At 41.9% G+C, this 23,046-nt stretch overlaps 1 protein-coding gene across 7 annotated transcripts in view; it reads right to left on the bottom strand.

The window, feature by feature from the left end:
• The window catches only part of ATP6V0A4 (ATPase H+ transporting V0 subunit a4), a 95,048-nt gene that overhangs the window by 65,554 nt on the left and 6,448 nt on the right, over nucleotides 1–23,046 (bottom strand). The window contains exons 3-9 of one of the 7 annotated variants that reach the window (XM_053218027.1): nucleotides 7,084–7,178; nucleotides 6,905–6,970; nucleotides 6,693–6,811; nucleotides 5,915–5,937; nucleotides 3,491–3,624; nucleotides 2,327–2,405; nucleotides 1,935–2,029 (exon numbers count right to left, since the gene is read on the bottom strand). In XM_053218027.1, the coding sequence (XP_053074002.1) occupies nucleotides 1,935–2,029; nucleotides 2,327–2,405; nucleotides 3,491–3,607 (291 nt within the window). In that variant the 5' untranslated portion in view covers nucleotides 3,608–3,624; nucleotides 5,915–5,937; nucleotides 6,693–6,811; nucleotides 6,905–6,970; nucleotides 7,084–7,178. Of the gene's footprint in view, nucleotides 1–1,934; nucleotides 2,030–2,326; nucleotides 2,406–3,490; nucleotides 3,625–5,054; nucleotides 5,320–5,914; nucleotides 5,938–6,692; nucleotides 6,812–6,904; nucleotides 6,971–7,083; nucleotides 7,179–23,046 lie in introns of those variants that run through there. The other 6 variants (XM_015067045.3, XM_053218028.1, XM_015067044.3 and 3 more) reach the window with 6 other exon arrangements.

Here is a 23,046-nt window from a genome sequence, read left to right as displayed (position 1 = left end):
ACTTTAAGATACAAAACAGATGAACCTAAGGGAAGAGAAGCAACAATAATATAAAAACAGGGAGGGGAACAAAACATAAGAGACTCTTAAATATAGAGAACAGAGGCTTGCTGGAGGGATTGTGGGAGGGGGGATGGGCCAAATGGGTTAAGGGGCATTAAGGAATCTACTCCTGAAATCATTATTGCACTACATGTTAACTAACTTGGATGTAAATTAAAAAATAAATAAATTATTTAAAACAAAAAGAAATATAAAGTAAAAAAAAAAAAAAGAATCATCAATGGATCATAGAACAGAATATTTCCATAGCCTCCAAGTATCCCCACACAAAATATTTAAGTGAACAATGGGAAAATATTAACTTTACATGAGTGCAATCTGATGAATACAACCTTAACCAAGAGATCAAATTTAATGTCACCAATTCTGGGACAAATGGATATCATGTGCCAACTTACATAATGCACTGAGAAGGATGTAGTATCACTGTGTGGTATTCCCGGCAGAAATGCATAAGTTGAATCTAATCATAAGCATAGAAAATCAGGTAAACCCAAGTTGAGGGACACTCTAGTAAATGGTTAAGACTTCTCAAAATTGTTATGGTTGAGTAAGACAGTAAGACTGAGGACTTGTGGCAGAGAGATAAGAATAAAGTGCAATAACAATTAAATACAATGCATGATACTAGACTGGAGAGGAGAATAGACAGATTATAAAATTTGTCAAATTTTCTGTAAATGACATTGTTGAGACAGTTGGTCACATTTGAACAAGGTCTGTAAATGAGATATATAATAGTATTGTCTCAATGTTAATGTATTGATTTTGATCACTGTAGTGTGTTTATGCAAAAGGATGTCCTTGTTCTCATGAAAAGTACTCTAAAGTATTTAGGGGTTAAGGATGTATCTACAGCTTACTCTCAAATAGTTTAGAAAAAACTTGTATGCACATTTATCTGTGTGTAGTGTGTATAAGGAGGAGAAAAAGAAAGAAAGAGCGAAAGGGAGTGAAAGAGAAAATAAGAGAAAAAATATGCAAAATATTAACGGTTAAGGTATGTGAGACAAGTATAAACAGGAGTTTCCTGGCCTATTCTTTCAATTTTTCTATAAATTTGTAATTATTTCAAAATAAATGTATCTCCCCCACAAAAAGTATATGGGTTCTGAATACCAATGGGATAAGTTCCTGGCTCCTTCATTTATTAACTCTATGATGACAGAAATGTTACTTGACGTCTGATTCAAATATTTGACCTGTAAATAGGGACAATCATTGACCAATTACAATTACATGTAAAACATACAATATGTTTTGAGCAGTATTTTGGACCTAGGGAATACTCAATAAAAATTATATCTCTCAAATAGATAGATAGATAGATAGATAGATACAACATTAAAAAAGAGAGAGAGAGAATTTATGTCCATCAATGAAACCACTTCTCAAAGTGGCGTGAGCTCCCTTCGGGCTGCAGTAGGAGAAAAAAAGAGCTCTCCCCATGATCTGAAGTGACTCTAAAAATTGTACAGTGGGGGTGGGTGCCTGGGTAGCTCAGTGGGTTAAGCTTCCAACTCTTGGTTTCAGCTCAGGTCATGATCTCATGGTTGGCAGGATTGAGCCCCATCTCGGGCTCTGCACTGACAGCATGCAGCCTGCTTGGCATTCTGTCTCTCCCTCTCCTCTGTCCCTCCCCAACTCACATGCACACACCCACTCTCTCTCTCAAAGTAAATAAACATTTAAAATGAAAATAAAAATTTTACAGTGGGATTTTCCTGGGGGATTAATACTGAAAAGTGGACAGTCACATAAATCCGCCCCTACACCTTCTGCAACTGGGTAAAGATCCGTGAGTGGTTTTTTTTGAGCTCCTCAGGAGACAGGCTTCATGACTGTCTTTAGCAAAGTAGAAAAGAACCTACCTCCAGGGTAATCATTTCCCGTGGGAGAGGGGTTGGTGGGGCTTTCTCTGGCAATTGAACTGTGATCTCATTTTGCATCTCATCTTCCAGAAAACCTGTGGGATGAAACCCCACGAGAGAGCCCAAGGTGATTGTGTTTTCTCACCTAAGAAGTGGGCCCAAGCAGACAGGTACCTTTCAGCCAGCCCAGCTACCTGAGTTCCCTGCCACCCCCGCCCCCGCCCCCCCAGGACTGCCATGGCACCAGCAACCCAACCCTAATTTCCCCACTCTGTCTCTAGAATCACCTCAAAAAGTATACAAACAGGTACATGTTTGTTATAATCTAGTTCTGCAAACCATTTACCTCCCAACCAGGTGACACTTAGACAGTAAACAGAAAACTGGCTTACGGAGAATTCTCTCCAGCGACTCACACCTTCTGACTTCATTCACAAATTTTCTTTGGAAGCTGTTCACATTCACATTTAACTAGAGTGGGGGGAAACCAGAAGCCACACATTAGTAGCAACAGATGCCAATGTATTCCCTTTGGTTATTATTATTATTAATGCTGGGGAATTATTATTATTATTATTATTATTATTATTATTATTATTATTAATGCTGGGGAAGGTTGCTGGAACCATCTTCGGAATAGATACTTCCATGCATGAGACAGGTAAGTTACAGGCAAAACACACCTTGATGTTCTTATACACAATCTCCCAAATGCCTCAGCTCTGGTCTTCCTACACTTAGAAAGTCCTCCCACAGTTAAGGTTTCCTTGCTTTTAGTTGGATTTACATCCAAATGAGCCTTGAAATCCTCAGTGGAGTCATGAATACGACAGGATCTTGAAATTGCATAGCTCCATGCAATGTTATCACAATCATCAACAAAAATTCAGTGTCCTAGTGATGGTGACCCTCAGCTCAGCCCAATAAATGTTATTAAGGAACTGCCTCACATCAGGTCCTGTACTAGAAACTAAGAACACACAGAACAAGACAAGATCCTTCCTGCAGGAGCCTAGTTTTGATTGTGATCTTGGTGAGGAAGTAAAGGAGTAAAGAACGTTGTTCAAAAAAGCTTGGTAAGGATCCAAACCACCTCTGAGAAATGATACCCCAACATCACACTCAAGACTGTCTAGCCCTAGAATGTCACTCTAGGGAGACTGTGCACTTTGTCCTCAGACCAGCTAGTTAGGAACAATTGGTTTCTGTCTTCGGAACAAGGTTTGGTAGTCCACATGCCCATTGGAGACCTCTAATTCTTTGAAGGTACTATGTAGGAAATAAAGTATAATGCCATCTAACATGGAGTGACTGCATTAGAGCCTCAAAACATTCCTATAGAAGAGATACATCTAGAGGAAAGGAGAACATGTTTGCAAGTCACTTCTCAACGTTATCACAAACCTTAGCCAGAACAACTAGAACCACGTGGAATGCCATCTATCCCAGCTCCGGGCTCTACTCCCTGAACTTAGTTCACTACCAAGAAGTTGGTGTGAAAGAGATGTCTACACCCACCCCACCTTCCTCTGGTCTCCCAAGAATGTGGCACCTACATCTTTGAACTGAACCAGTCCAAGCTCCCCAAGCTCAGCCACACAGCAATATGCAGCCTCCACCTGGAGAAACAGCTGGGACAAACACATCTCCTCACTGCGAAACACGGACGCCATCTTGACACAGCCTTGGTCTGCAGGAGACAAAGACATCGGAGGGAATAAGAGTATAGAAGCCTTAGGATGAAAACTGGCTTTAGTTGCATTATATTAATATCTGACAGGGGAAAAAAATCCAACAGGAATGACTCTTAATTCTAAAAATATAAACAAAAACAAGATAGCACTTTTCACCACCTATCGGACTGGCAAGAGATTAAAAAATATGAGTAAAGACCCATGTTGTGGACGGTATGAGAGAGCAGGCATCTTCATACACTGTACTTTAGTCTTGGAAGTGTACATTTGGACAGTTTTTTTCAGAGAGCAATTTGTCAGGGTCTATCAAATTTTATAGCACTCATATCCATGACCCAGGATTTCCACTGCTATTCATCTGGACAAACTTGGAGATGTATGGGAAAATGTATGCACAACGATGTTCCTGATAACATTGTATATCATAATTATAATAAATGGATCTAACCCAGATATCCATCAACAGGACAGTGATTAAGCTGACTCACAGAACCCTGTGCAGTCAGCCAGAATGAAATAAATCTGTATGTATGTCCTCTGTATGGAAAAAGGGTATTCATGTAGAACCCACTCCCACCAAAGACCCTCTGGACTGATCTACCACTGCCAAGCCAAATCAATTTCCCCAAAGACCAACCTTCTGGAATAACTATCACACCTCCAGAACGGGCCCCTTTTTCTCATTTCATTTTATAATATATACAGTAGCTGCTGTTTGACAGACACTGGGGTTATCCCTTCTCTGCTTTAATTATTCTTGTATCTCTATTTCTCATAGAATCAAGTCTAAAACCCTTGATTTGGCCAACAAAAAGACTGTATATCTGGCCTTTGCCTTCCCCTCCAGCTTCATTGCCCTTCACACTGCTCTCTGGACACACAATGTCTCCCAGAGCTCCCTCCTACCTCAGGACCTTTGTCCATGCATTCCCCTAGATTTGGAACCTCACTTTCTTCCTCCCCAAGTCCCCTTGGTTTCCATGCACCCAACACAATCCTGTCATTGGAGCCTCAGTGCAAAGATCCTCTTCTACCCTAAGCCGTTTCAGACCACCACCACCACGTGAAACCAGTACTCCCGGAAGATAAATCATCAGCAACTACTTGTTTCACGTTTGTGTTGCCCACTAACCAGTCAATTCCATGAGGTGAGAACTATGTCATGTTTTCCATTCCATCACCAGTATAGCTCAGCCACAAAGCAGGTTCTCAAAAGTTACTGCCCAATTTATTGACTAGAGACCAAACATCATCCCTCCCTCCAGAATGCATCGCCTGATGCTGCATTTTTTGCCTTTTGACACCTAGATGAATCAAAACGTTTCATACTACCCTCTCTGATAAATAAAGGAATGTTTCCGTAGAAGAGAGACACAAGACATCAGCATCAAGCAGACCAAGAACACAGTGTAAAGGGCCTTCTTACCCCGGCTTTGTCCCAGCAGGCTCTAGACAGGGATCCGCAGCAGGGCGGGGGCTGCAGCTCTCTGGTACTCCCTCGGCCCAACCCCCCTAGCAGGGAGTCCCCAGAGGCAGCTGTGTATGGTCAGGGCCTGTGAGTGGCAGGCCTGGGACCAGGATTCCTTGGGTGGCTTCCCTAAGGCAAAGAGCCCCTCCCGGTGCTTCTCTTCCCTAGGTGCCTACAGAGCCCAGAGGCAGCTCTGTTGTATCAACACCTGCCTGGGAGTGAGGAGAACCTGCCTCACCGGCCAGCCCTGCTCAAACCCCCTCCCTCCCCCAGCCACCTGAGCCCAGGGCCACGACCTTGGAGCCCCACCAGGAAGCAGTGACTTTCTCCTGTAAGGAAAGTAACTCACCCCTCGGTGAGCAGTTTTGGGAAAGGTTTCTAGAGGACTTAGAAGGGCCCTAGAGACAACCTTCCAGTGCATCTACTAAGCACATCAAACACTCCTTCTTGTCACTGTAAAATGAAATCGTTTGGGACATGAAAAACAAATCATGCCCACATCTTATCAACAACTATCTTCAAAAACACTTCACTTGCAACACAAAACAGACAGATAAACACTCAATAGCTAAGATTCAGCTTCCAATGTGGCCCAGGTAAAGAGACAGGGCCAGACATGACTATTTACCCTTTGACCGAGAATTGCTGTCCTGATCAACTTATTTGGTGGAGAGGGGCGAGGAGCAGCGGAGTAAAGCAATTACACCGTGTCTCCTGGTTGGGGGTCCTCTGCAGTGGCCACCTTCGTTCACACTAATGAGCTTGGCAAAGCAGCTTTCCTCAAGGGGGGGAGGGTGCAGATCCCTTCATGCACCCACCTGGGGTGAGTGGCACATGTACCCTAGAACAAGAAGGGCGTTTTGTTGTTGTTGTTACTTTTTAGAGTGGAAAAATTAAAGCAACCGCAAAAGTACAGAGACCAATATAAGGTACCCCCATATTCACACTGCTCAGCGTCAACTGGTGAATTTTGTATCATCAGTTCTTTCACCCACTTCTCCCACCCACCCCAGGCTACGTTGAAGCTAATCCCACACATAGTTCTTCTTTCAAAATATTTCAGTATGTATCTCTAAAAGATACATTTTCATGTACATATATTATATATATTATAATATATAATATATATTATATATAATATATATTATATATTATATATTATATATAATACATATGTAACCTAAAAGATACATTTTCATATACATATATTATATTATATAATATATATTATATATTATACATTATATATTACATAATATACATAATACATATGTAACCTAAAAGATACATTTTCATATACATATATTATATTATATATTATAATATATTATATATTATATAATTATATAATATATATAATACATATGTAACCTAAAAGATACATATTCATATATATTACATATATAATACACACATATAATACCATGGTCACACTTAAAATTCAACAGTAATTCAACAGTAATCAAATATCCCGTCAATATTCAAATGGCCCAGGTTGTCTGAGGTCTTTTTTAGTAAGCGCCTCAGGTGATGCTTGTGCGTTATCAAATTAGAACTATTGCTTTTGAGAACACAGGGTGGACAATCTAACTTTACCTTGGGAGGCAGCAGGGTGAATGCAGGCAGTTTGGGAAGATCACCTGAGAAGGGGCAGCTTGAACCTGGGGGAGCGGAGGCCAGGGCCCCTGGGGGGAGCAGGTGGCCTGTGACGAGGCCTGTAGGAAAAGCAATGCTCGGGTTGCTTCAGACACAGAGGTTGGCCAGAGCTGCCCACCCCACGTGGCGGAATCACTCGAGTCCAGCCTCACCTGGTCAGACTTCTGAAGGCTGAACTCAGGACCCACAGCACAGAGCAGAAGGATTCGAACTGGCAACTGCAAAGAGAATGCCCGACACTGATTCCGTCTCTCTTGCCAGAAGAACTCGAGGCAAGAGGAGCCCCTGCCTCGACTGGTGCCTCCCTCCTCATGCCCCTTCCGCTGCCTACCTCTCATTCTGCTCTTCAGCCCCCCTGGGGTTTGCTGGGTCCCCCGGTCAGTGGGTGGTGCAGACGTCCTCAAATGTCCCGGTGCCCAGGAATCACTGAGGAAAAATATAGACGAAAAGCACACCTCGATGGTTAAGACCAGAGTTTACAACCAAACGACCCGAGCCACGATCCCAGCTCTGCCATTGACCCTGGGGAAGCTTATTTAACCCCAGGTTCCCAGTATCCTCATCTGCAAAGTATAACAGAATATTAATTATTTTGAATGGAGAAGGAGAGGAGGGAGAACGCATTTCAAGGTTTGCTTCTTTTTTTCCCTCCTAAAGTCCTGAGTGGAAAATGCAGAAGGACAACACACTCATAGGACACTGGCAGGACAATAAATTAATACAATCTGTCTGAAAGGCCATGTGTATATCCTTTGACCCAGCAACCCCACTCTAGGAAGTTCATCCTACGAAAAAATGTGGAAGTTGTATATGGAAATTTAACCACAATAATGTCTATTGCAGCATTATGTGTAATAGGTGTGTAACCATAAATGACCTGAATTCTTTCATCCATTCAAAAAATCTTTATTAAGAGTCTACTATGTGGCTCCTTCTGTTAGGGGCTGGGGGGGGCGGGGCGGGGGTAGGGCAGTGAGTAAGAGACAAGAGTGCTTGCCCTCACGAAGCTTCTTGTCCACGGGGCAAGAGACAAACAGTAAACGAGTAACAAGTTAGCCAGATATCACAGATTATAAAAAGTGCTATTATAGAAAGATAGGCTTTAGAGAAAGGAAGAGAGACTACTTTACGTAAGCAGATAAGGCCATTTAGGCTGAGGCATGGAAGATTTAAATGAGTCAGTCTTGCAAAAAAAAGTGGGGTTGTGGGGGGTGGGGGTCGGGGGGGGGTGGCAGGAGGTATTCTAGGCAACAGAAACAGCCATTCAAGAGCAGGGAGGTGTAAGTAACTTCATCCCCACAGCTGATTTATCTATTGAATGCTTCCTCTGCGCTGGGTATCGTTCCTGCACTTTAGAGTTCTTCAAATTACATCACATGGGCCAATCCATTTAATCGTTTCAATAACCCTAGGAGGCAGACAGTATTCTTATTCTCAAGTCACATATGAGGAAATAGAGGCGCAAAAAGGCCAAGAAAGTGGCCCAAGATCACACAGTCACTCAGGACAGGTCATCTAACACCAGAGTCCCTGTTTACAACTATGCGTGATATTGTTTCATAGTCCAAGAAGGTGCAACACGTTCAAGAAACAGAAAGGAGGCCAATGTGGCTGGGGCATGAGAGGGGTGGGGAGAGGGAGTATAAAGCACATCAGAGTGGAAACAGGGAGCCACGGAAGTTCTGATGGGCCGATAGGAAATTTGGATTTTGTTCTTTCGCTTTTTTTAGGAAATTTTGATTTTATATATTTTGATTATGATTAGGAAATTTTGATTTTATATATTTTGATTATGATTTATATATATTTTATTTTTTATAATCATACCAGGAAGCCCTTGGAAATTGTGAAGCAGAGAAATGACATTACTTAACTGATTCACATTAAAAAAAAATTTTTTTTTTTAACATTTATTTCTTTTTGAGAGAGAGAGTGCAAGAGAGAGACAGCGCAAGTGCATGCACGTGGGAGGGGCAGAGAGAGGGAGACAGAGGATCTGTATGCGAGCATACAGCCCAATGTGGGCTCGAACTCATGAACCGTAAAATCGTGACCTCGGCCGAAATCAAGTCAGCCATTTAACCAATGCAGCTACCCAGGCACCCCAACTGATTGACATTTTTGAAAAATTACTTTGATTCTGCTTCTGGAAAGATGGAGTGGAAACACTTTTTCTTCCCAATAACTAAAACTGAAAACCCAGAACATTATACGTACAAGAAATATTAGAAGACTCTGAAAGGTAGAGAGAAGACAGACCTTCTAGGAACCTCAGGGTGTGAGGAATGACAGAGGCAAGTTCTCTGGGGTTTCTTTTGCCTGTTATGTTCTAGGCATGGTGCTGCAGAAGCCAGCAAGATAGGCAGATAGAAAAAAATCCCCAATACAGCCTGCTCTCTCTAGCCAAGGCATCAGGAAAGAGGCAGCCTAGTAAGAAAGAAGACTTTCAGATAGTAATCACTCTAATCCAGCCAAACACCACAGAAAAAAACTGTGATTCTATGCCCACCCATGTCAGCAAATCCCAAGTGGAGAGCCCAGTCTTCTACCCTCCCCCACGTGCACCAAAGCGACACCCTCCAGTGTCGTGTCAGAGAAGGCCAAGTGCAGAGTCTGAACTGCCAGACCCACCCTGTGGTAATAAGACACCCTTTGTTAACCTCACTGGGTGATGTCAGAGGAGATCTAATGGGAACTTTCCCGATTGCCATTGGCAATGAGGCCACCCCCTCATTGAGGTCATGTGGGGAGCAGTAACCAGGCACTCCTCTCCTCCCAGCCAGGGTCTTATCAGCAGAGGTATAATGAATAGAAAAATAAAGTAGGAGAAACCACTCTAGTTAATTTCAAGACTTACCATACAGCTACAGTAATCAAGATTGTGGTGCTGGGGGAAAGACAGACAAACAGGTGAATGCAAGAAAATAGAGAACCCAGAAACAGACCAACACAAGTCAGGCCAACTGATTTTTGACACAAGTGGAAAGCATTTCAGTAGAGGAAAGATCACCTTCTCAGCAAATGGTGCTAGAGCAAATGGACATCCACAGGCCAAAAACGGAACAAAGACCTAACAACCCTCACACCCTTGACAAAGATTAACTCAAAATGGATCAGGGATAAATTTCAAATGTAAAACTATAAAATTTTGAGCAGAAACATAGTAGAGCATGTTCAGAACCGAGGGTTTGGTGAAGAGTTCCTATCAAGACACATAAATTGCTATCCACAAGAGAAATAAAAAAAAAAATTAATTCAAAAATTTGCTGTGCAAAAGATTCTAGAAAAAAGGAAAAAAAGACAAGCTCAAGACTGGAAGAAAATATATGCAAGTCACGTATCTGATAAAAGACTCATACCTAGAATTTATCAAGTTTTCAAACTTCCACAAAATATCAAGCAATCCAACTGGAAAAATGGGCCAAAGCCATACGACATTTTACCTAAAAAGATGTACAGATGGCCACCAAGCACAGGAAGAGCCGTTCAACATTATTAGCCATTAGGGAAATACAAATTAAAACCACCATGAAATATCAGTATATACCTATCAGAACAATGACAAATAATAAATAGTGACAATTCCAAACACTGGCAAAAATGTGGACAGACGGGATGTGTCATGTATTGCCAGTGGAAATGTAAAATGGTACACTCTGGAAAACTGTTTGGCAGTTTTTAAAAAAAATATTTGTTTTTAATGTTTACTTATTTTTGCGACACTGAGACAGAGCATGAGATTGGGAGAGGCAGAGGGAGAGGGAGACAGAATCTGAAACAGGCTCCAGGCTCTGAGCTGCCAGCACAGAGCCTGACACGGGGCTCAAACCCACAAGCCACAAGATCATGACCTGAGCCAAAGTCAGATGCTTAACCGACTGAGCCACCCAGGAGCCCCTGTTTGGCAGCTTTTTAAAAAAAACTAAATATGCACTGTCCTTAGGACCCAGCAATCACACTCATGCTCTTTATCCCAGAGAATGGAACTTATGTTCACCCCTAAAAAATCTATACATCAATCATAGCAGTTTCATTCGTAATAGCCCAGAACTGGAAACAACCAAAATATCCTGCTTATGGTATATTCATACCTGAGAATACCACTCAGCACTAAAAGCAATAACTATTGATAAACACAACAACCTGGATAGATCTCAAGGTGATTAAGTGAAAAAAAAAAAAAAACAATCTGAAAAAGTCATGCAGTATATGATTCCAGTTAGACAACATTCTCTAAATGACAAAAATTATAGAGATGGAGAAGAAATTACTGGTTGTTAGGCATTGGGAATGGTCATGGTGGTGGTGTATGTGTGTGTCTATGAGGGAGTAACATGAGGAAAACCTTCATGGTGACAGAACAGTTCTATAGCTTGACTATGGTGCTGGAGATGTGAATCTATACATGTGATAAAATGACACAGAACCACATACAAGCTTTCTATCATTGTCAATTTCCCCATGTAAATAACCAATGGGGAAAACTGCTTGAAGGGCACACAAGACCTCCCTGTACTATTTGCAACTTTCTGTAAAATCTGTAATTATTTCAAAATAAAAGGTTAAAAAAAAAAAAGATTTAAGAAAGAGCAAAGAAGAATTGTGCTTAGCTGGCGTTATACAGTGGAGAGAGGACAGAGACAAATCTCTGGAGATGTGTGTTCTAAATCAAAGTAGCCCGGGAGGTTTGAGTGGCCCCAGGGAAGGCAGCTACCCATCAGGAGACTCAGTTCCTTCACTGGAAAAGGATCCTAAGCCAGATTGGTGGTTTTCAAACTGGTGCACAGAACCCTGGAGATTTTGCAGAACCTTCTTCAGGGGCCGCTTTGAGGAAGAAGTAAAAGATCAAGGCGGTTAAGCGAACTCTGACACATCTCTGTGATAGAATATAGTGCAGCTATTAAAATAGCATGAAAAGCATTCTATAGACAAGGAAACAGGTTCTTGGAACGCTGTTGATAAAAAGTATTTTATGAAACAGTATCATTGAACTTTCTTCAACATGTATAATCAATACAGGAAAGATGTGGAAGGAACTATACTGAAATCATCGTGGTGGATAGGATTTGGATTTAGATTTATGTGTTTTGTCCTTTTCTTTATTCCCTGATATTTCCGTAACGAACACATAAAGCTCATATATTATAGGTCTTCAACTTTGGGGCCAGAAGGCTTTTGGATTTCAGAATGTCGTCTATTTTAGAAAGTTAAGCCAGGTATATACTATATGTTATATAACACCACATGGGCCCTGGGGGCAGCACGCTGTAATCAAAGCAGGTTAATCCTTCTGTACTTAAATATATACATCCTCACTATGAAGAATCAATAAAAATTACACATGCCTCACGTTAAATCAGGTCAGACTGTGCTGCCACGTGCATAAAAACATCTTTGTTTTCAGAGCTTTATGGATTTCTGGAGAGCAGATCACAGATTATGGACCATAAAGACAAAAACAGTGCAAGAAACTGCTTTGAGGGGAAACTTTAAGCCCTCGGTGATGCAATGTTACAAAACAAAATGTCAACTTGAGTGGGCCTCATATTCACAGCTGTGTAAGTAATAAAATGGACCTGGACCTGGAGACAGATCAGACAAAAGAAGAGAGGGAAGGTAACAGTTGTACGAGAGTAAGGATAGAAACGGCACCGAGTTCATTTCCATGGAGCATTACTGGTGCTCGCTGAGTGCCTCTCAGAGGCCAGCACAACGCTAAGCATCTACAGATGCTCATGAAGCATGTCTTGATGCTTACTCATCCAGGGCTTATTTATGGGGCACCCCCAGTGCGTCAGGCCCTGTTTTAGGCTCTGCAGACACAGCAGGAAACACACCAAGTCGCTGCTTTTTTTTATTATTTTTTTTAATGTTTATTTATTTCTGAGAGAGACAGAGACAGAAGGCAAGTGGGTTGGGGCAGAGAGGGAGGCACAGAATCCGAAGCAGGCTCCAGGCTCCTAGCTGTCAGCACAGAGCCCAAAGCGGGGCTCGAACCCACAAGCTGTGAGACCATGACCTGAGCTGAATTCGGACACTCAACCGACTGAGCCACCCAAGTGCCCCAAAGTCACAGCTTTTATGGGGCTTACGTTTTAGTGGAGATGAGAGAGACCAAAAAGAAACAAGTATTCAATTTAAAAGATAATGTCAAACGCCGATAAACTGAGAAGAGCAGTGTGAGCATATTATTTGGAGATTAAAAAAAAATTTTTTTAATGTTTATATTATTTTTGAGACACAGAGAGACAGAGCATGAGCAGGGGAGGTGCAGAGAGAGAGGGAGACACAGAATCCGAAGCAGGCTCCAGGCTCTGAGCTATCAGCACAGAACCTGATGTGGGGCTCAAACCCTCGAACCCATGAACCGTGAGATCATGACCTGAGCCAAAGGCGGTCGCTCAACCGACTGAGCCACCCAGGTGCCCCTGGAGATTTTGAAAGTAACCATAAAAGGAAAAAATTAGTCAAGTGTAAGAACAAGGCTGCAGATGGAATGGAGAGGGAGGAGATTTGAGCATTGCTCTTTCAAACCCTTTGTACGACTTGATTTTTACAGTTTGTATCCATCAGCTAATTTGAAGAAAATCAAACATTTAATTAAAACGACAATAAAATAAAATAATCTCAAAAATATTGACTGAGCAACTATGAAGTGCCAGGCAAGGCACTAGGCGCTTAAGGTACGAATTGGGCAAAACAGTGCCTGTTGTGGTAAACTCTAGCAGGGCAGGCAAAAGTAATAATCCCAATATCAATGGCAAACAGATGATGCCCACTATGGGCAAATTTAAGACAAAACCCTAAGAAATAGGTATTATTAAAACCCTCGTTGTTATTGTTTGTCTGGTTTGCAGATTAGCAATCCGAGATGGGTAACACATTCAAGGTTGCTCACTAGCAAGTGGTAGAGAGGGGACTTGAACCCAGGTAGTGTGGCCCCAGAGCTGAGACAGTCTAGTCTCAGTAATCAAATTATTATATAACCACGGGGACAAATGTGTCAGAACTAAGATGGGTACACTGAAGGAGAGAACACAGCTCTCTAAGTCGTGTAACTTGACTCCTTCTTGGGGAAAGAAGGCAGTATACACAGGGCAGAGAGAATGAGGGGGTGGGGACAAAGCGGGCAGGATGAGGACATGATCTGCAGGCTGTATTAAGGACTGTGCCTTTATCACAAGAGCATCTGGGGCCCTTGAAGGCTCTGAAGCAGGTAGGGTAGGGGTAAATGGCACAACTTGGAAAACATATTTATTTTTTGTAATGTTATTTATCTTGAGAGAGTGAAGAAGGGGCAGAGGGAGAGAGAGAATCCCAAGCAGACTCTGAGCTGCCTGCAGAGCCTGACAAGGGGCTCGAACCCACAATCCAGGAGATCACGACCCGAGCTGAAATCAAGAGTCTGATGCTTAACTGACTGAGCCACCCAGGCGCCCCAGAAAACACGTTACTAACTGCAGAGTGGATGCAAGGAGAGGCAATCCCCGCAGCAGACAGAGCAGTTCTGAGACCAGCACTGTGGCCCAGGCAAAAGACGAAATATCGTTTCATCGTTAATATCCCGTGTGACAAAATGGAAAGCACACATAAAGCCCTTTTGTGGCATAACGAAGTAAGAAGAGTGATGGTTTGACTTGCCAGCTGAATTAGCTATTTTGACAGAACACCATTCTTACTTGAAAAGAACAGCTGACACACTGTGGTTATTTAGACATAGGCATTTGGCAGGCATTTTCTCAGAAATGATCCAAATGATTCTGTCACTTCAAAGGAAAACAACTGACATTGTTTGTTGCCAGTGATGAAATTCTAACTCTCAAACAACAATTAACATTTTGGAAAACTTTTATGCGCCCACATGAACGTGACAGCTTCTCAATGCTAACAACTTTTCTGATGAGGATATTTCTGTGGGGATATTTATAAATGTGAGTTTTAAAAGTTATTGTATAAAGAAATGGGACAGCATTTGGGAGATCTGCAAAACTCAATGAACCATTATTTCCCAAATGTCCAATGCATGATGTTATAAAGTCATGCTTGGGCAAACGATCCATTGAAAAGTACATGCTTAACCAAGGGATTTTAATGAAAAGGTCATTGATTTGGTTTCAGAGTCCACACTGCAACTAAGCTTTTAGAAAGTACTACTTGTTGGGGCACGTGGGTGGCTCAGTCAGTTAAGCATCTGACTTCTGCTCAGGTCATGATCTCACAGTTCCTGGGTTCCAGACCTGCTTGGGGCTCTGTGCTGACAGCTCAGAGCCTGGAGCCTGCTTCGGATTCTGTGTCTCCCTCTCTCGCTCTCTACCTTTCCCTTGCTCACACTCTGTCTCTCTCTCTCAAAAATAAATAAACATTAACAAAAGTTTTTTAAAAGGCCTATAGTATCAAAGAAAAATGTCCACAACTACTGAAAAGTCTAGTAAAACATTTTTCCTGGGATGAATCACTAAATTCTACTCTAGAATTAGTAGTGAATTCTACTACTGTAGTAGTGTTAGTTATTACACTATCTGGTAACTAACTTGAATTTAAATAAAATTAAAAAAATTTTTTTTCCCTTTCTAAAAACTACTTAGTTACGTGAGACCAGATTTTCATCGTATATTTCAAAAAAAAATAACATAGAGCAATGAGCTGAATGTAAAAATAGATATGCAAAAGACACCCAGCTGTCTTCTATTGGTCACACATTAAAGAGATTTGCAAAAGAAAGCAATCAGTGCTACTCTTCACGAAACTGTTTTGGAAAATACAGTACTTTCATAAAAAGAGGTGTTTATACTAACATAATAAACAGGTTTGTATGAATTTAAATGAGTTCACACACAAGCATTTTTAAATTTGTCAGTTTTAATTCCTAGTGTGGGAAATATTAGTAGATAGGATCCACATAAGCCAAAGCTCTTTGGGGTTCTCAATAATGTTTAAGAGTGAAGAGGCTTCTAGACCAACACATTGGTCTGCCACTGGCCTGGGGTTTATCAGCTCACTAGAACTGCCTCGACAGGGGACACCACAAACTGGGTAGCGTAAACAACAGAACTCATCGTCTAGGAGTCCTGGAGGTGGACGTCTAAGATCAAGGTGATGGGGGTGGGGAGTTACGATTCCTTCTGAGACTATGGGGAAGAATCTGTTCTATGCCTCTGACCTGGCTGCTGGTGATTTGCTGGCCATCTCTGGGGTTCCTTAGCTACAGAAGCCTCTGGGATCTGACTTCATCTTCACATGTGTGTGTGTCTGTGTCCAAATCTCCCCTTTTAATAAGGACATGTTGGTTGGGAGCAGGGGCCCAGACTACTCCAGTAAGAGTATGACTTCATCTTAACTCATTACCTCTACAAAGACCCTATTTCCAAGTAAGGTCACATTCTGAGGTGCGGGGTTAGGACTTCAACATATGAATGGGGGGGGTGGAGGACACAATTCGGTCTGTGACAAGGGGGAAGCAATGAAATCAGGCCTGAGTGTAGGAGACCTGAAAGGTTCCAAGGCAGGACAGAGGAGACGGACCAGGAATGGAGATCGAGGAGAACAGTCAGAAGAAAGAGAATTAGAGAGAAGTGTCTCAAGAATTGTGGAGGGCTCACACAACAGGAGAGCTGAGAAGCATCTGGAGGTGCCTGGTGACACTGATGGACCTCCTTCAGGGGCATGAAGGAGGCAGAATTCAGAGACTGGGGAACTGGGAAGTCACTGGCCGGTGAAGAAAGACAATACCAACAACTCTTCCAAAATACCAGGCTGTGAAAAGGAAGGAGGGAGCAGGGAAGGAACTGAGGAGAAAATTAGCCTCGTGGGAAGATTTCCTCTATTTTTTTCAAGGAAGAGACAGTTAATAATCCAAGACAATTCTGTGAGCTCTAGGGGCCCAGCACGTGTAGAAACTGGCAACTTCTACTTTTCCTTATCTTTTAGGTGCTTGTGGCACAATCACCTTGAATCCCATAAAGGTATCTTTTACATCTCTCTGCAAGTGTCCCGACTGAGCTCGGTATTTTACATGCAGCATTTCATAGCATCGCTGACTCACGCAAGGTCGGAACGATTCAAGTGCGAGCACCCACAGTCCAGGTGGTCTAGGACCAAAGTAAACTTCCCAGATTCTCTCCTGTGATCTCAACAGTGGAGGAAGGAGAGAAAAGGGGAGAGGAGAGCCCTTCACAGTGATGAGCCTCAAGAGGGTTTCTGGCGACGGGCAGAAAAGAGCCAAAGACTGAGTCCTGACCACTCACTGGCCTGAAAGCATCCTTCCTTATTTATTCATTTAAAGATTTTATTTTCTAAGTTTATTTATTTACTTTGAGAGAGAGGGCCAGCAGGGGAGGCACGGAGAGAGAGGGAGAGAGAGAATCCCAAGCAGCCTCCGCACTCCAAGTGCAGATCCCCACACGGGGCTGAAACTCACGAACCGTGAGATCATGACTTCAGCCCTGATCAAGAATAGGATACTTAACCAACTGAGGAACCCAGGCACCTCTCAACCCAATGCTTTAAAGGAAAATGACACTTACAGTTGGCACGAGGTCTTAAGGGAACAACCCCCTTAGAACAGAATCGATCCCCTAAGGCCACCTGTAAGAGTACTGTTTTGGACATTTAGTGGTTTCGTACCACTACTCCTGTTCTTTAGACAAGTCTGGGGCACCATGCCAGTTTGGGCCACTTTACACTTGTCTGGGCAGGTCTCAGGCGAGGCACTTTTGTGCCCGAGGACATTCTATAAGGTGGCTCTTGACCAGCTAAAGAGGCGAGCACTCCCCGTACATCTCTTCAAAGTGGACATTCCTTTAAACAAAGGGCCCCCTTTGTTCCTGTATCCCTCTACCGGGGATTAGGAAGATACTGTGCACGACCACATGTTCAGCGGTACAGGATCAACTTTCAGGAGATCATCATAATTTAAAAAATGAAAAGGGGTAAGTGGAGAGCAAGCTAAAATGCTTGCAAGGAATTTAATCCAAAAATAAAATTGTAGCTGCAGAAGTAACAACCTGATTCTCCACAAACAGTGTCTGATTTTTCTGAACTGAATTCTGGCCAGATGACCTTCCTTCACATAATTGATTTTAACATCCACTTACCTAGCAGTTCCCACCACTGGCCAGGCACTGACCCCACCATCCACAAACCTTCACAATATGCGTTAATGGAGACAAAGTACTAGAGACAGAGAATGGCTTGAGGTTGCTAAAAAGAGAGGGAATGACATTCAACTCACACACACACACACAAATGCAATTTGTTGACAGTAATGTCCAAGATTCACGTCATCAGCACACTGAAGTCAGTGTTCTCTGTGCTGAAACCAGAATCATCTCCTGCCGCGTACATTCCCTTTCCCTCCTGGCCATGGACTCCCTCCAGTGAGTGTCAGAGGGAACAATGGCGCACATCCAACATCAGGTGGGTCCTCACGGATGTTCTACACCTTTCTGTCCCCCAGATCATTCCCTAAAAAAGAAAGAGCCCTCCAACGTCTCTCACTGACTGGCACACTCTCTTCTCCCCTCCATCTCATCTCACCTCCTTCCCCTCAGCACAAGGCTGAGTCTCATTCCTTAGGAGAAGACCCTCCATCATGGAACCCTCCCGCATCCTTTTTCTCCACCTCCACGTTTCTTGACCTGGTCTCTCTGCCTCTCCTCTCCAGAGCAAGCAAACCCACTTTACACCCCTTTCATTCCTGTCTTCACTTGCCAAGTCACAGACTGACTGGAAGTGAGATATAGGAAAATAAAATTTCATCATGAAGAGAAGAGAATGCCTCAACGTTTGTCATGGATGCGTTTTACCCATCAAATCTCCAAATTTGTCACTCAGGAGCCTCCCCAGTTATTTTTCTGTAATAATACTTTCCCCCAAATCCACTGGTGAGGCTCTTTTCAGGCACAATTCCCACCTCTAGTTTCTTCTCCATTTAATATACTGTGTTGAGCAGAGTCACAGAATTGTACCCCTGGAGGAAAACTTTGAGATCCTCTAGTCCAATCCCCTTGCTTTAGGGATGAGTAAACGACCCCAGGGGGTGAAGGGATGTGCCTAAATCCTGCAGCAAATTAGTGGCAGAGCCTGACGCAGAATATGTGCCCCTGATTCTCATGCTCTCTTCATAGCTTTCCTGTTTGTTTCTCAAAGGACATAACATCCTTTGTATCAGGTACTATATGTAGCAGAACCAGTTTATCCCCTCTGGAGAGTCCTGGGGACCCCAGACAAAGATTTTCTCACAGAGGATTGAAGGCAACATTTCCCTGGATTTTTCCCCAAGTGACTCCCTCCCAGAGAACCCCCACCACATCTCTTGGGAAGCATCATCACCAAGGTTACATGACTTCCCCCAAGGTCACACAGAGGGTGACAACGTGAAAAGGGAACCCAGGACTCCTGACTCAGGGCTGGTTGTCCAAGCCACAGGCAGCCTGGACAAGAGACAGATGGTGAAGGAAGGTTACAGAAGAGACCAGAAGACACGGCCGGAGAGAAGAAGCTGGATGCCGGGAAGGAAGGCCAACAATCTCTGACTCGGCTCTCTGGTCCTTTTTACTTTTCACATGGACAAACTGGAAAAGAAAACTGGCTGAGTGTTTACTACAAACGTGTAGTTTATTTCCCTAAAACCTTAGCTTAAAATTACTCTTTGAGAACACGCATCTCTGTTTATTAAACACAAAATGAATCTGACCACACGCAGTGTTGTGCCAACAGAAATACTTTGTACAAATGGTAAGGCTGGGAATGAAGGAGCCAGAAATAGCCACTCATAGGGCTGCAGAGCTGAACAGGACCTGCCCTCCTACTGTTTATTAACTTCACCTTAAAATGCCCTTACCTGTTTGATGCTAGTAACTCACTAACTTTTCTAACAGGTAGAGCTATCCCACAGGGGAACTGGCTGCCTTAACAATTGGTAAGAAGCCTGCTACTTGAGGCATTTTAGCAGAAGTCCAAGTCACAACCTTGAGAGCCAGGAGAAGTCAAATGCAGCCATACCAAACTCTCTAACTTCTCCTTTCATTGCAGGAGAGGATCCTTACTAGGTTAAGGATTGGGCCAGACAGCTTCTAGATCCCTTTCCAACATTGAGAGTCTATGGGTTTTTTTTAAATTTTTTTTTTTAATGTTTACTTATTTTTGACAGAGAGAGAGACAGGGCATGAGCAAGGGAGGGGCAGAGAGAAAGAGGGGGACACAGAATCCAAAGCAGACTCCAGGCACTGAGCTGTCAGCACAGAGCCCGATATGGGGCTCAAACTCACAGACTGAGATCATGACCTGAGCTGAAGTCGGACACTTAATGGACTGAGCCACCCAGGTGCCCCAATACAACTTGAAATTTGATTAAGATTTTTCTTTAATGCAACCAAGGACTTCCTGACATTGAAAATTTTCCCACACAACCAGATAGGTACTGTTAAATGTAGTCTATCTGCTCTGTTGTGACTGTATTGCTTTCCTGTGAAATATCCTTTTTTAAAATATATTAATTTGAGGGGCACCTGACTGGCTCAGTCGGTAGATCATGCAACTCTCGATCTTAAGGTTGTGAGTTCAAGCCCCCACATAGGTGGTAGAGATTACTTAAAAATAAAATCTTTAAAATAAATGAATAATTAAATAAAATGTATTAATTTGATTTTATTGCCTGATTATAAGAGTAATATGTGTTCACTGCAGAAAATTTGAAAGACACATAAAAGTGTAAAGAAGAAAATAAAAATTGTCTCAAAGTGTTAATTCTAGATATGGCTACTGCTGACATCTTGATAGGATGCGTCCCAAGCTTTTTCTTTGCCTATGCACGTGTAATAAATAGCTGGAATCCCACTGAATATATAGTTTCACATCCTGCTCTTTCTGCTTTGTATTACATAGCAAGTGTTTTTCCAAATCATTAAATATCAAAGGAAAAAAATATATCATTCTAAAACATCATTTTAAAAGCTGTCTTTGGGTACCTGGGTGGCTCAGTCGGTCAAGCATCTGACTTTGGCTCAGGTCATGATCTCACGGTTCATGGGTTCAAGCTCTGCATCAGGCTCTGGGCTGACAGCTCAGAGCCTGGAGCCTGCTTCAGATCCTGTGTCTCCCTCTCTCTTCCCCTCACTTGCTCACACTCTGCCTCTCAAAAATAAATAAATGTTAAAAAAATTTTTTTAACAGATAGAATCTATCTTTTATTCCGCTATAAGGTGCTTCTAGGCTTTCATTTTCACAAATATTATAATGTTGAGGTAGAGAATCTTGGATATACATTTTTATGCTCATCTCTATTTCCCTGGGGAAAAAAATTTCCAATGAGCCTCACATAGAAAGAAAGGTGACTAAAATAAATTAACCCTTACAAAGTCTACAACTTAGCTACAAATAGGCCAATATCGGAGACTAGACATATGGTAACACAATGTTGTTGGCCCCAAGTACCTGACTAAGGCAACCCAACCAAAACAAAAACAAAAAACAAAAAAACAACAAACAACAAACAAAAAAACCCATGACTCATCCTACTTATTTTTACAATATGTGTAATTGCAATTATGCACACAATAAAAATAACTAGGTACATAAGGAAACACAGCAACATGGATGAAAACCAGCAGAAATAATAGACAAAAGAAACAGATCAATGGGGGTGAACAAATATTAAAGTTATAAAACAGATTTTTAAAAATTATGGTCACTCTGTTCACAAATATGAAAAATGAGACTGTATAACAAAAAGTTATTTCATAGTGGACAAAATGGAAATTCTAAAACTAACATAACTGAAATTAAGAACCCAATGGGTAGTTATAAAAATAAATTAGACACAGATGATAAGAGTTCTAATAAAAGATAGGTGGCTCAGTTGGTTGAGCATCCAACCAGGTCACAATCTCACAGTTCATGGGTTCGAGCCCCACGTTGGGCTCTGTGCTGACAGCTCAGAGCCTGGAGCCTGCTTTGGATTCTGTGTCTCCCTGTCTCTCTGCCCCTACCTGCTCCCACTCTGTCTCTGTCAAACATCAATACGTTAAAAATTTAAAAAAATATATAGGGCTGAAGAAAATATTCAGAATAAAGCCCATGAAAACAAAAGGATAGAGAATAAAGGAAATAGTAAGAGAATTAGAGCCTGCAGTGGAGAGAAAAGAATGGGACAGTAGTATTCGATGGCCGACAACGTCTCAGTACTGATGAAAGACCTCAAACTCCATATTCACTTGTCTACAAACCTCAAGCAAGACAATTAAAAAGAAATCCATACTTGAACACACTGTAATAAAATTTCTGAAAACCAAAGACAACACAAGAATTTTACAAACAACCAAAGATAAAAGAGACAAATTACTTATGAGGGAGGGTAGTTAGATGGACAGTTCTCAACATAAACAGTGGGAGTCAAAAGAAATAGAATCATATTTTTAAAGCATCAAAAGAAAATATCTGTCAACCTAGAATTCTACACTCAGTGAAAATAACTTTCAAGAATAAAGGAAGATGAGAACATATCGTGAGGAACAAAAACTGACAGCATTAGTCACTCCACTGCGGGAATACTTAAGAAGCATCATAAATGGAAGACCAGACATGCAGAAATGAATCAAGGAACAAGAAATTGGTAAATATGTGGATAAATTTAAGTAAACATTCACTGAATAAAAAAGTAATAATGAGGGACGCCTGGGTGGCTCAGGGGTTAAGCTTCAGCTTAGGTCATGATCTCACAGTTTGTGAGTTCGGGCCCCGCATCAGGCTCTGTGCTGATGGCTCAGAGGCTAGAGTCTCCTTCGGATTCTGTGTCTCCTCCTCTCCCTGTCTCTCCCCAACTTGTGCTCTGTCTCTGTCTCTCAAAAATAAATAAATGTAAAAAAAAAAAAAAGTAATAATGAGTTACCAAGTTAAAAAGATATGTATATAGTTAAAATACATGACTGTAATGATAGGACAATCAGGAATGGACAGGTAGAATTAAAGTTCCAAGCTCTTCCCATTATTTGGGAAGATGGTAAAAGTATCAATTAATATTAGACTTTGATAAAGACAAGAATACGTGTAGTAATCTCTAAAAAAAGGGAATAAAAGACTCAACCCAAAAGTGGTGAGCAAAAAGAGAAAAGAGATATAAAACAGATGGGAAAACCAGAGAGCACTTGTAAGACAGAACTTCAAATCTAAACTGATCAGTAAACACATGCCAAGGTAAACAGATTAAGCGGCCAAATTAAAGACGAAGATTGTAAGACTGGGTTGTTGTTGTTTTTTTTAAGTCCTACACTATGTTTTTATAAAGTATACTTCTAAA

This window comes from Acinonyx jubatus, chromosome A2, assembly GCF_027475565.1.
Source record: "Acinonyx jubatus isolate Ajub_Pintada_27869175 chromosome A2, VMU_Ajub_asm_v1.0, whole genome shotgun sequence".
Lineage (NCBI taxonomy): Eukaryota > Metazoa > Chordata > Mammalia > Carnivora > Felidae > Acinonyx > Acinonyx jubatus.
This window is presented reverse-complemented; position numbering and strand designations above follow the sequence as displayed.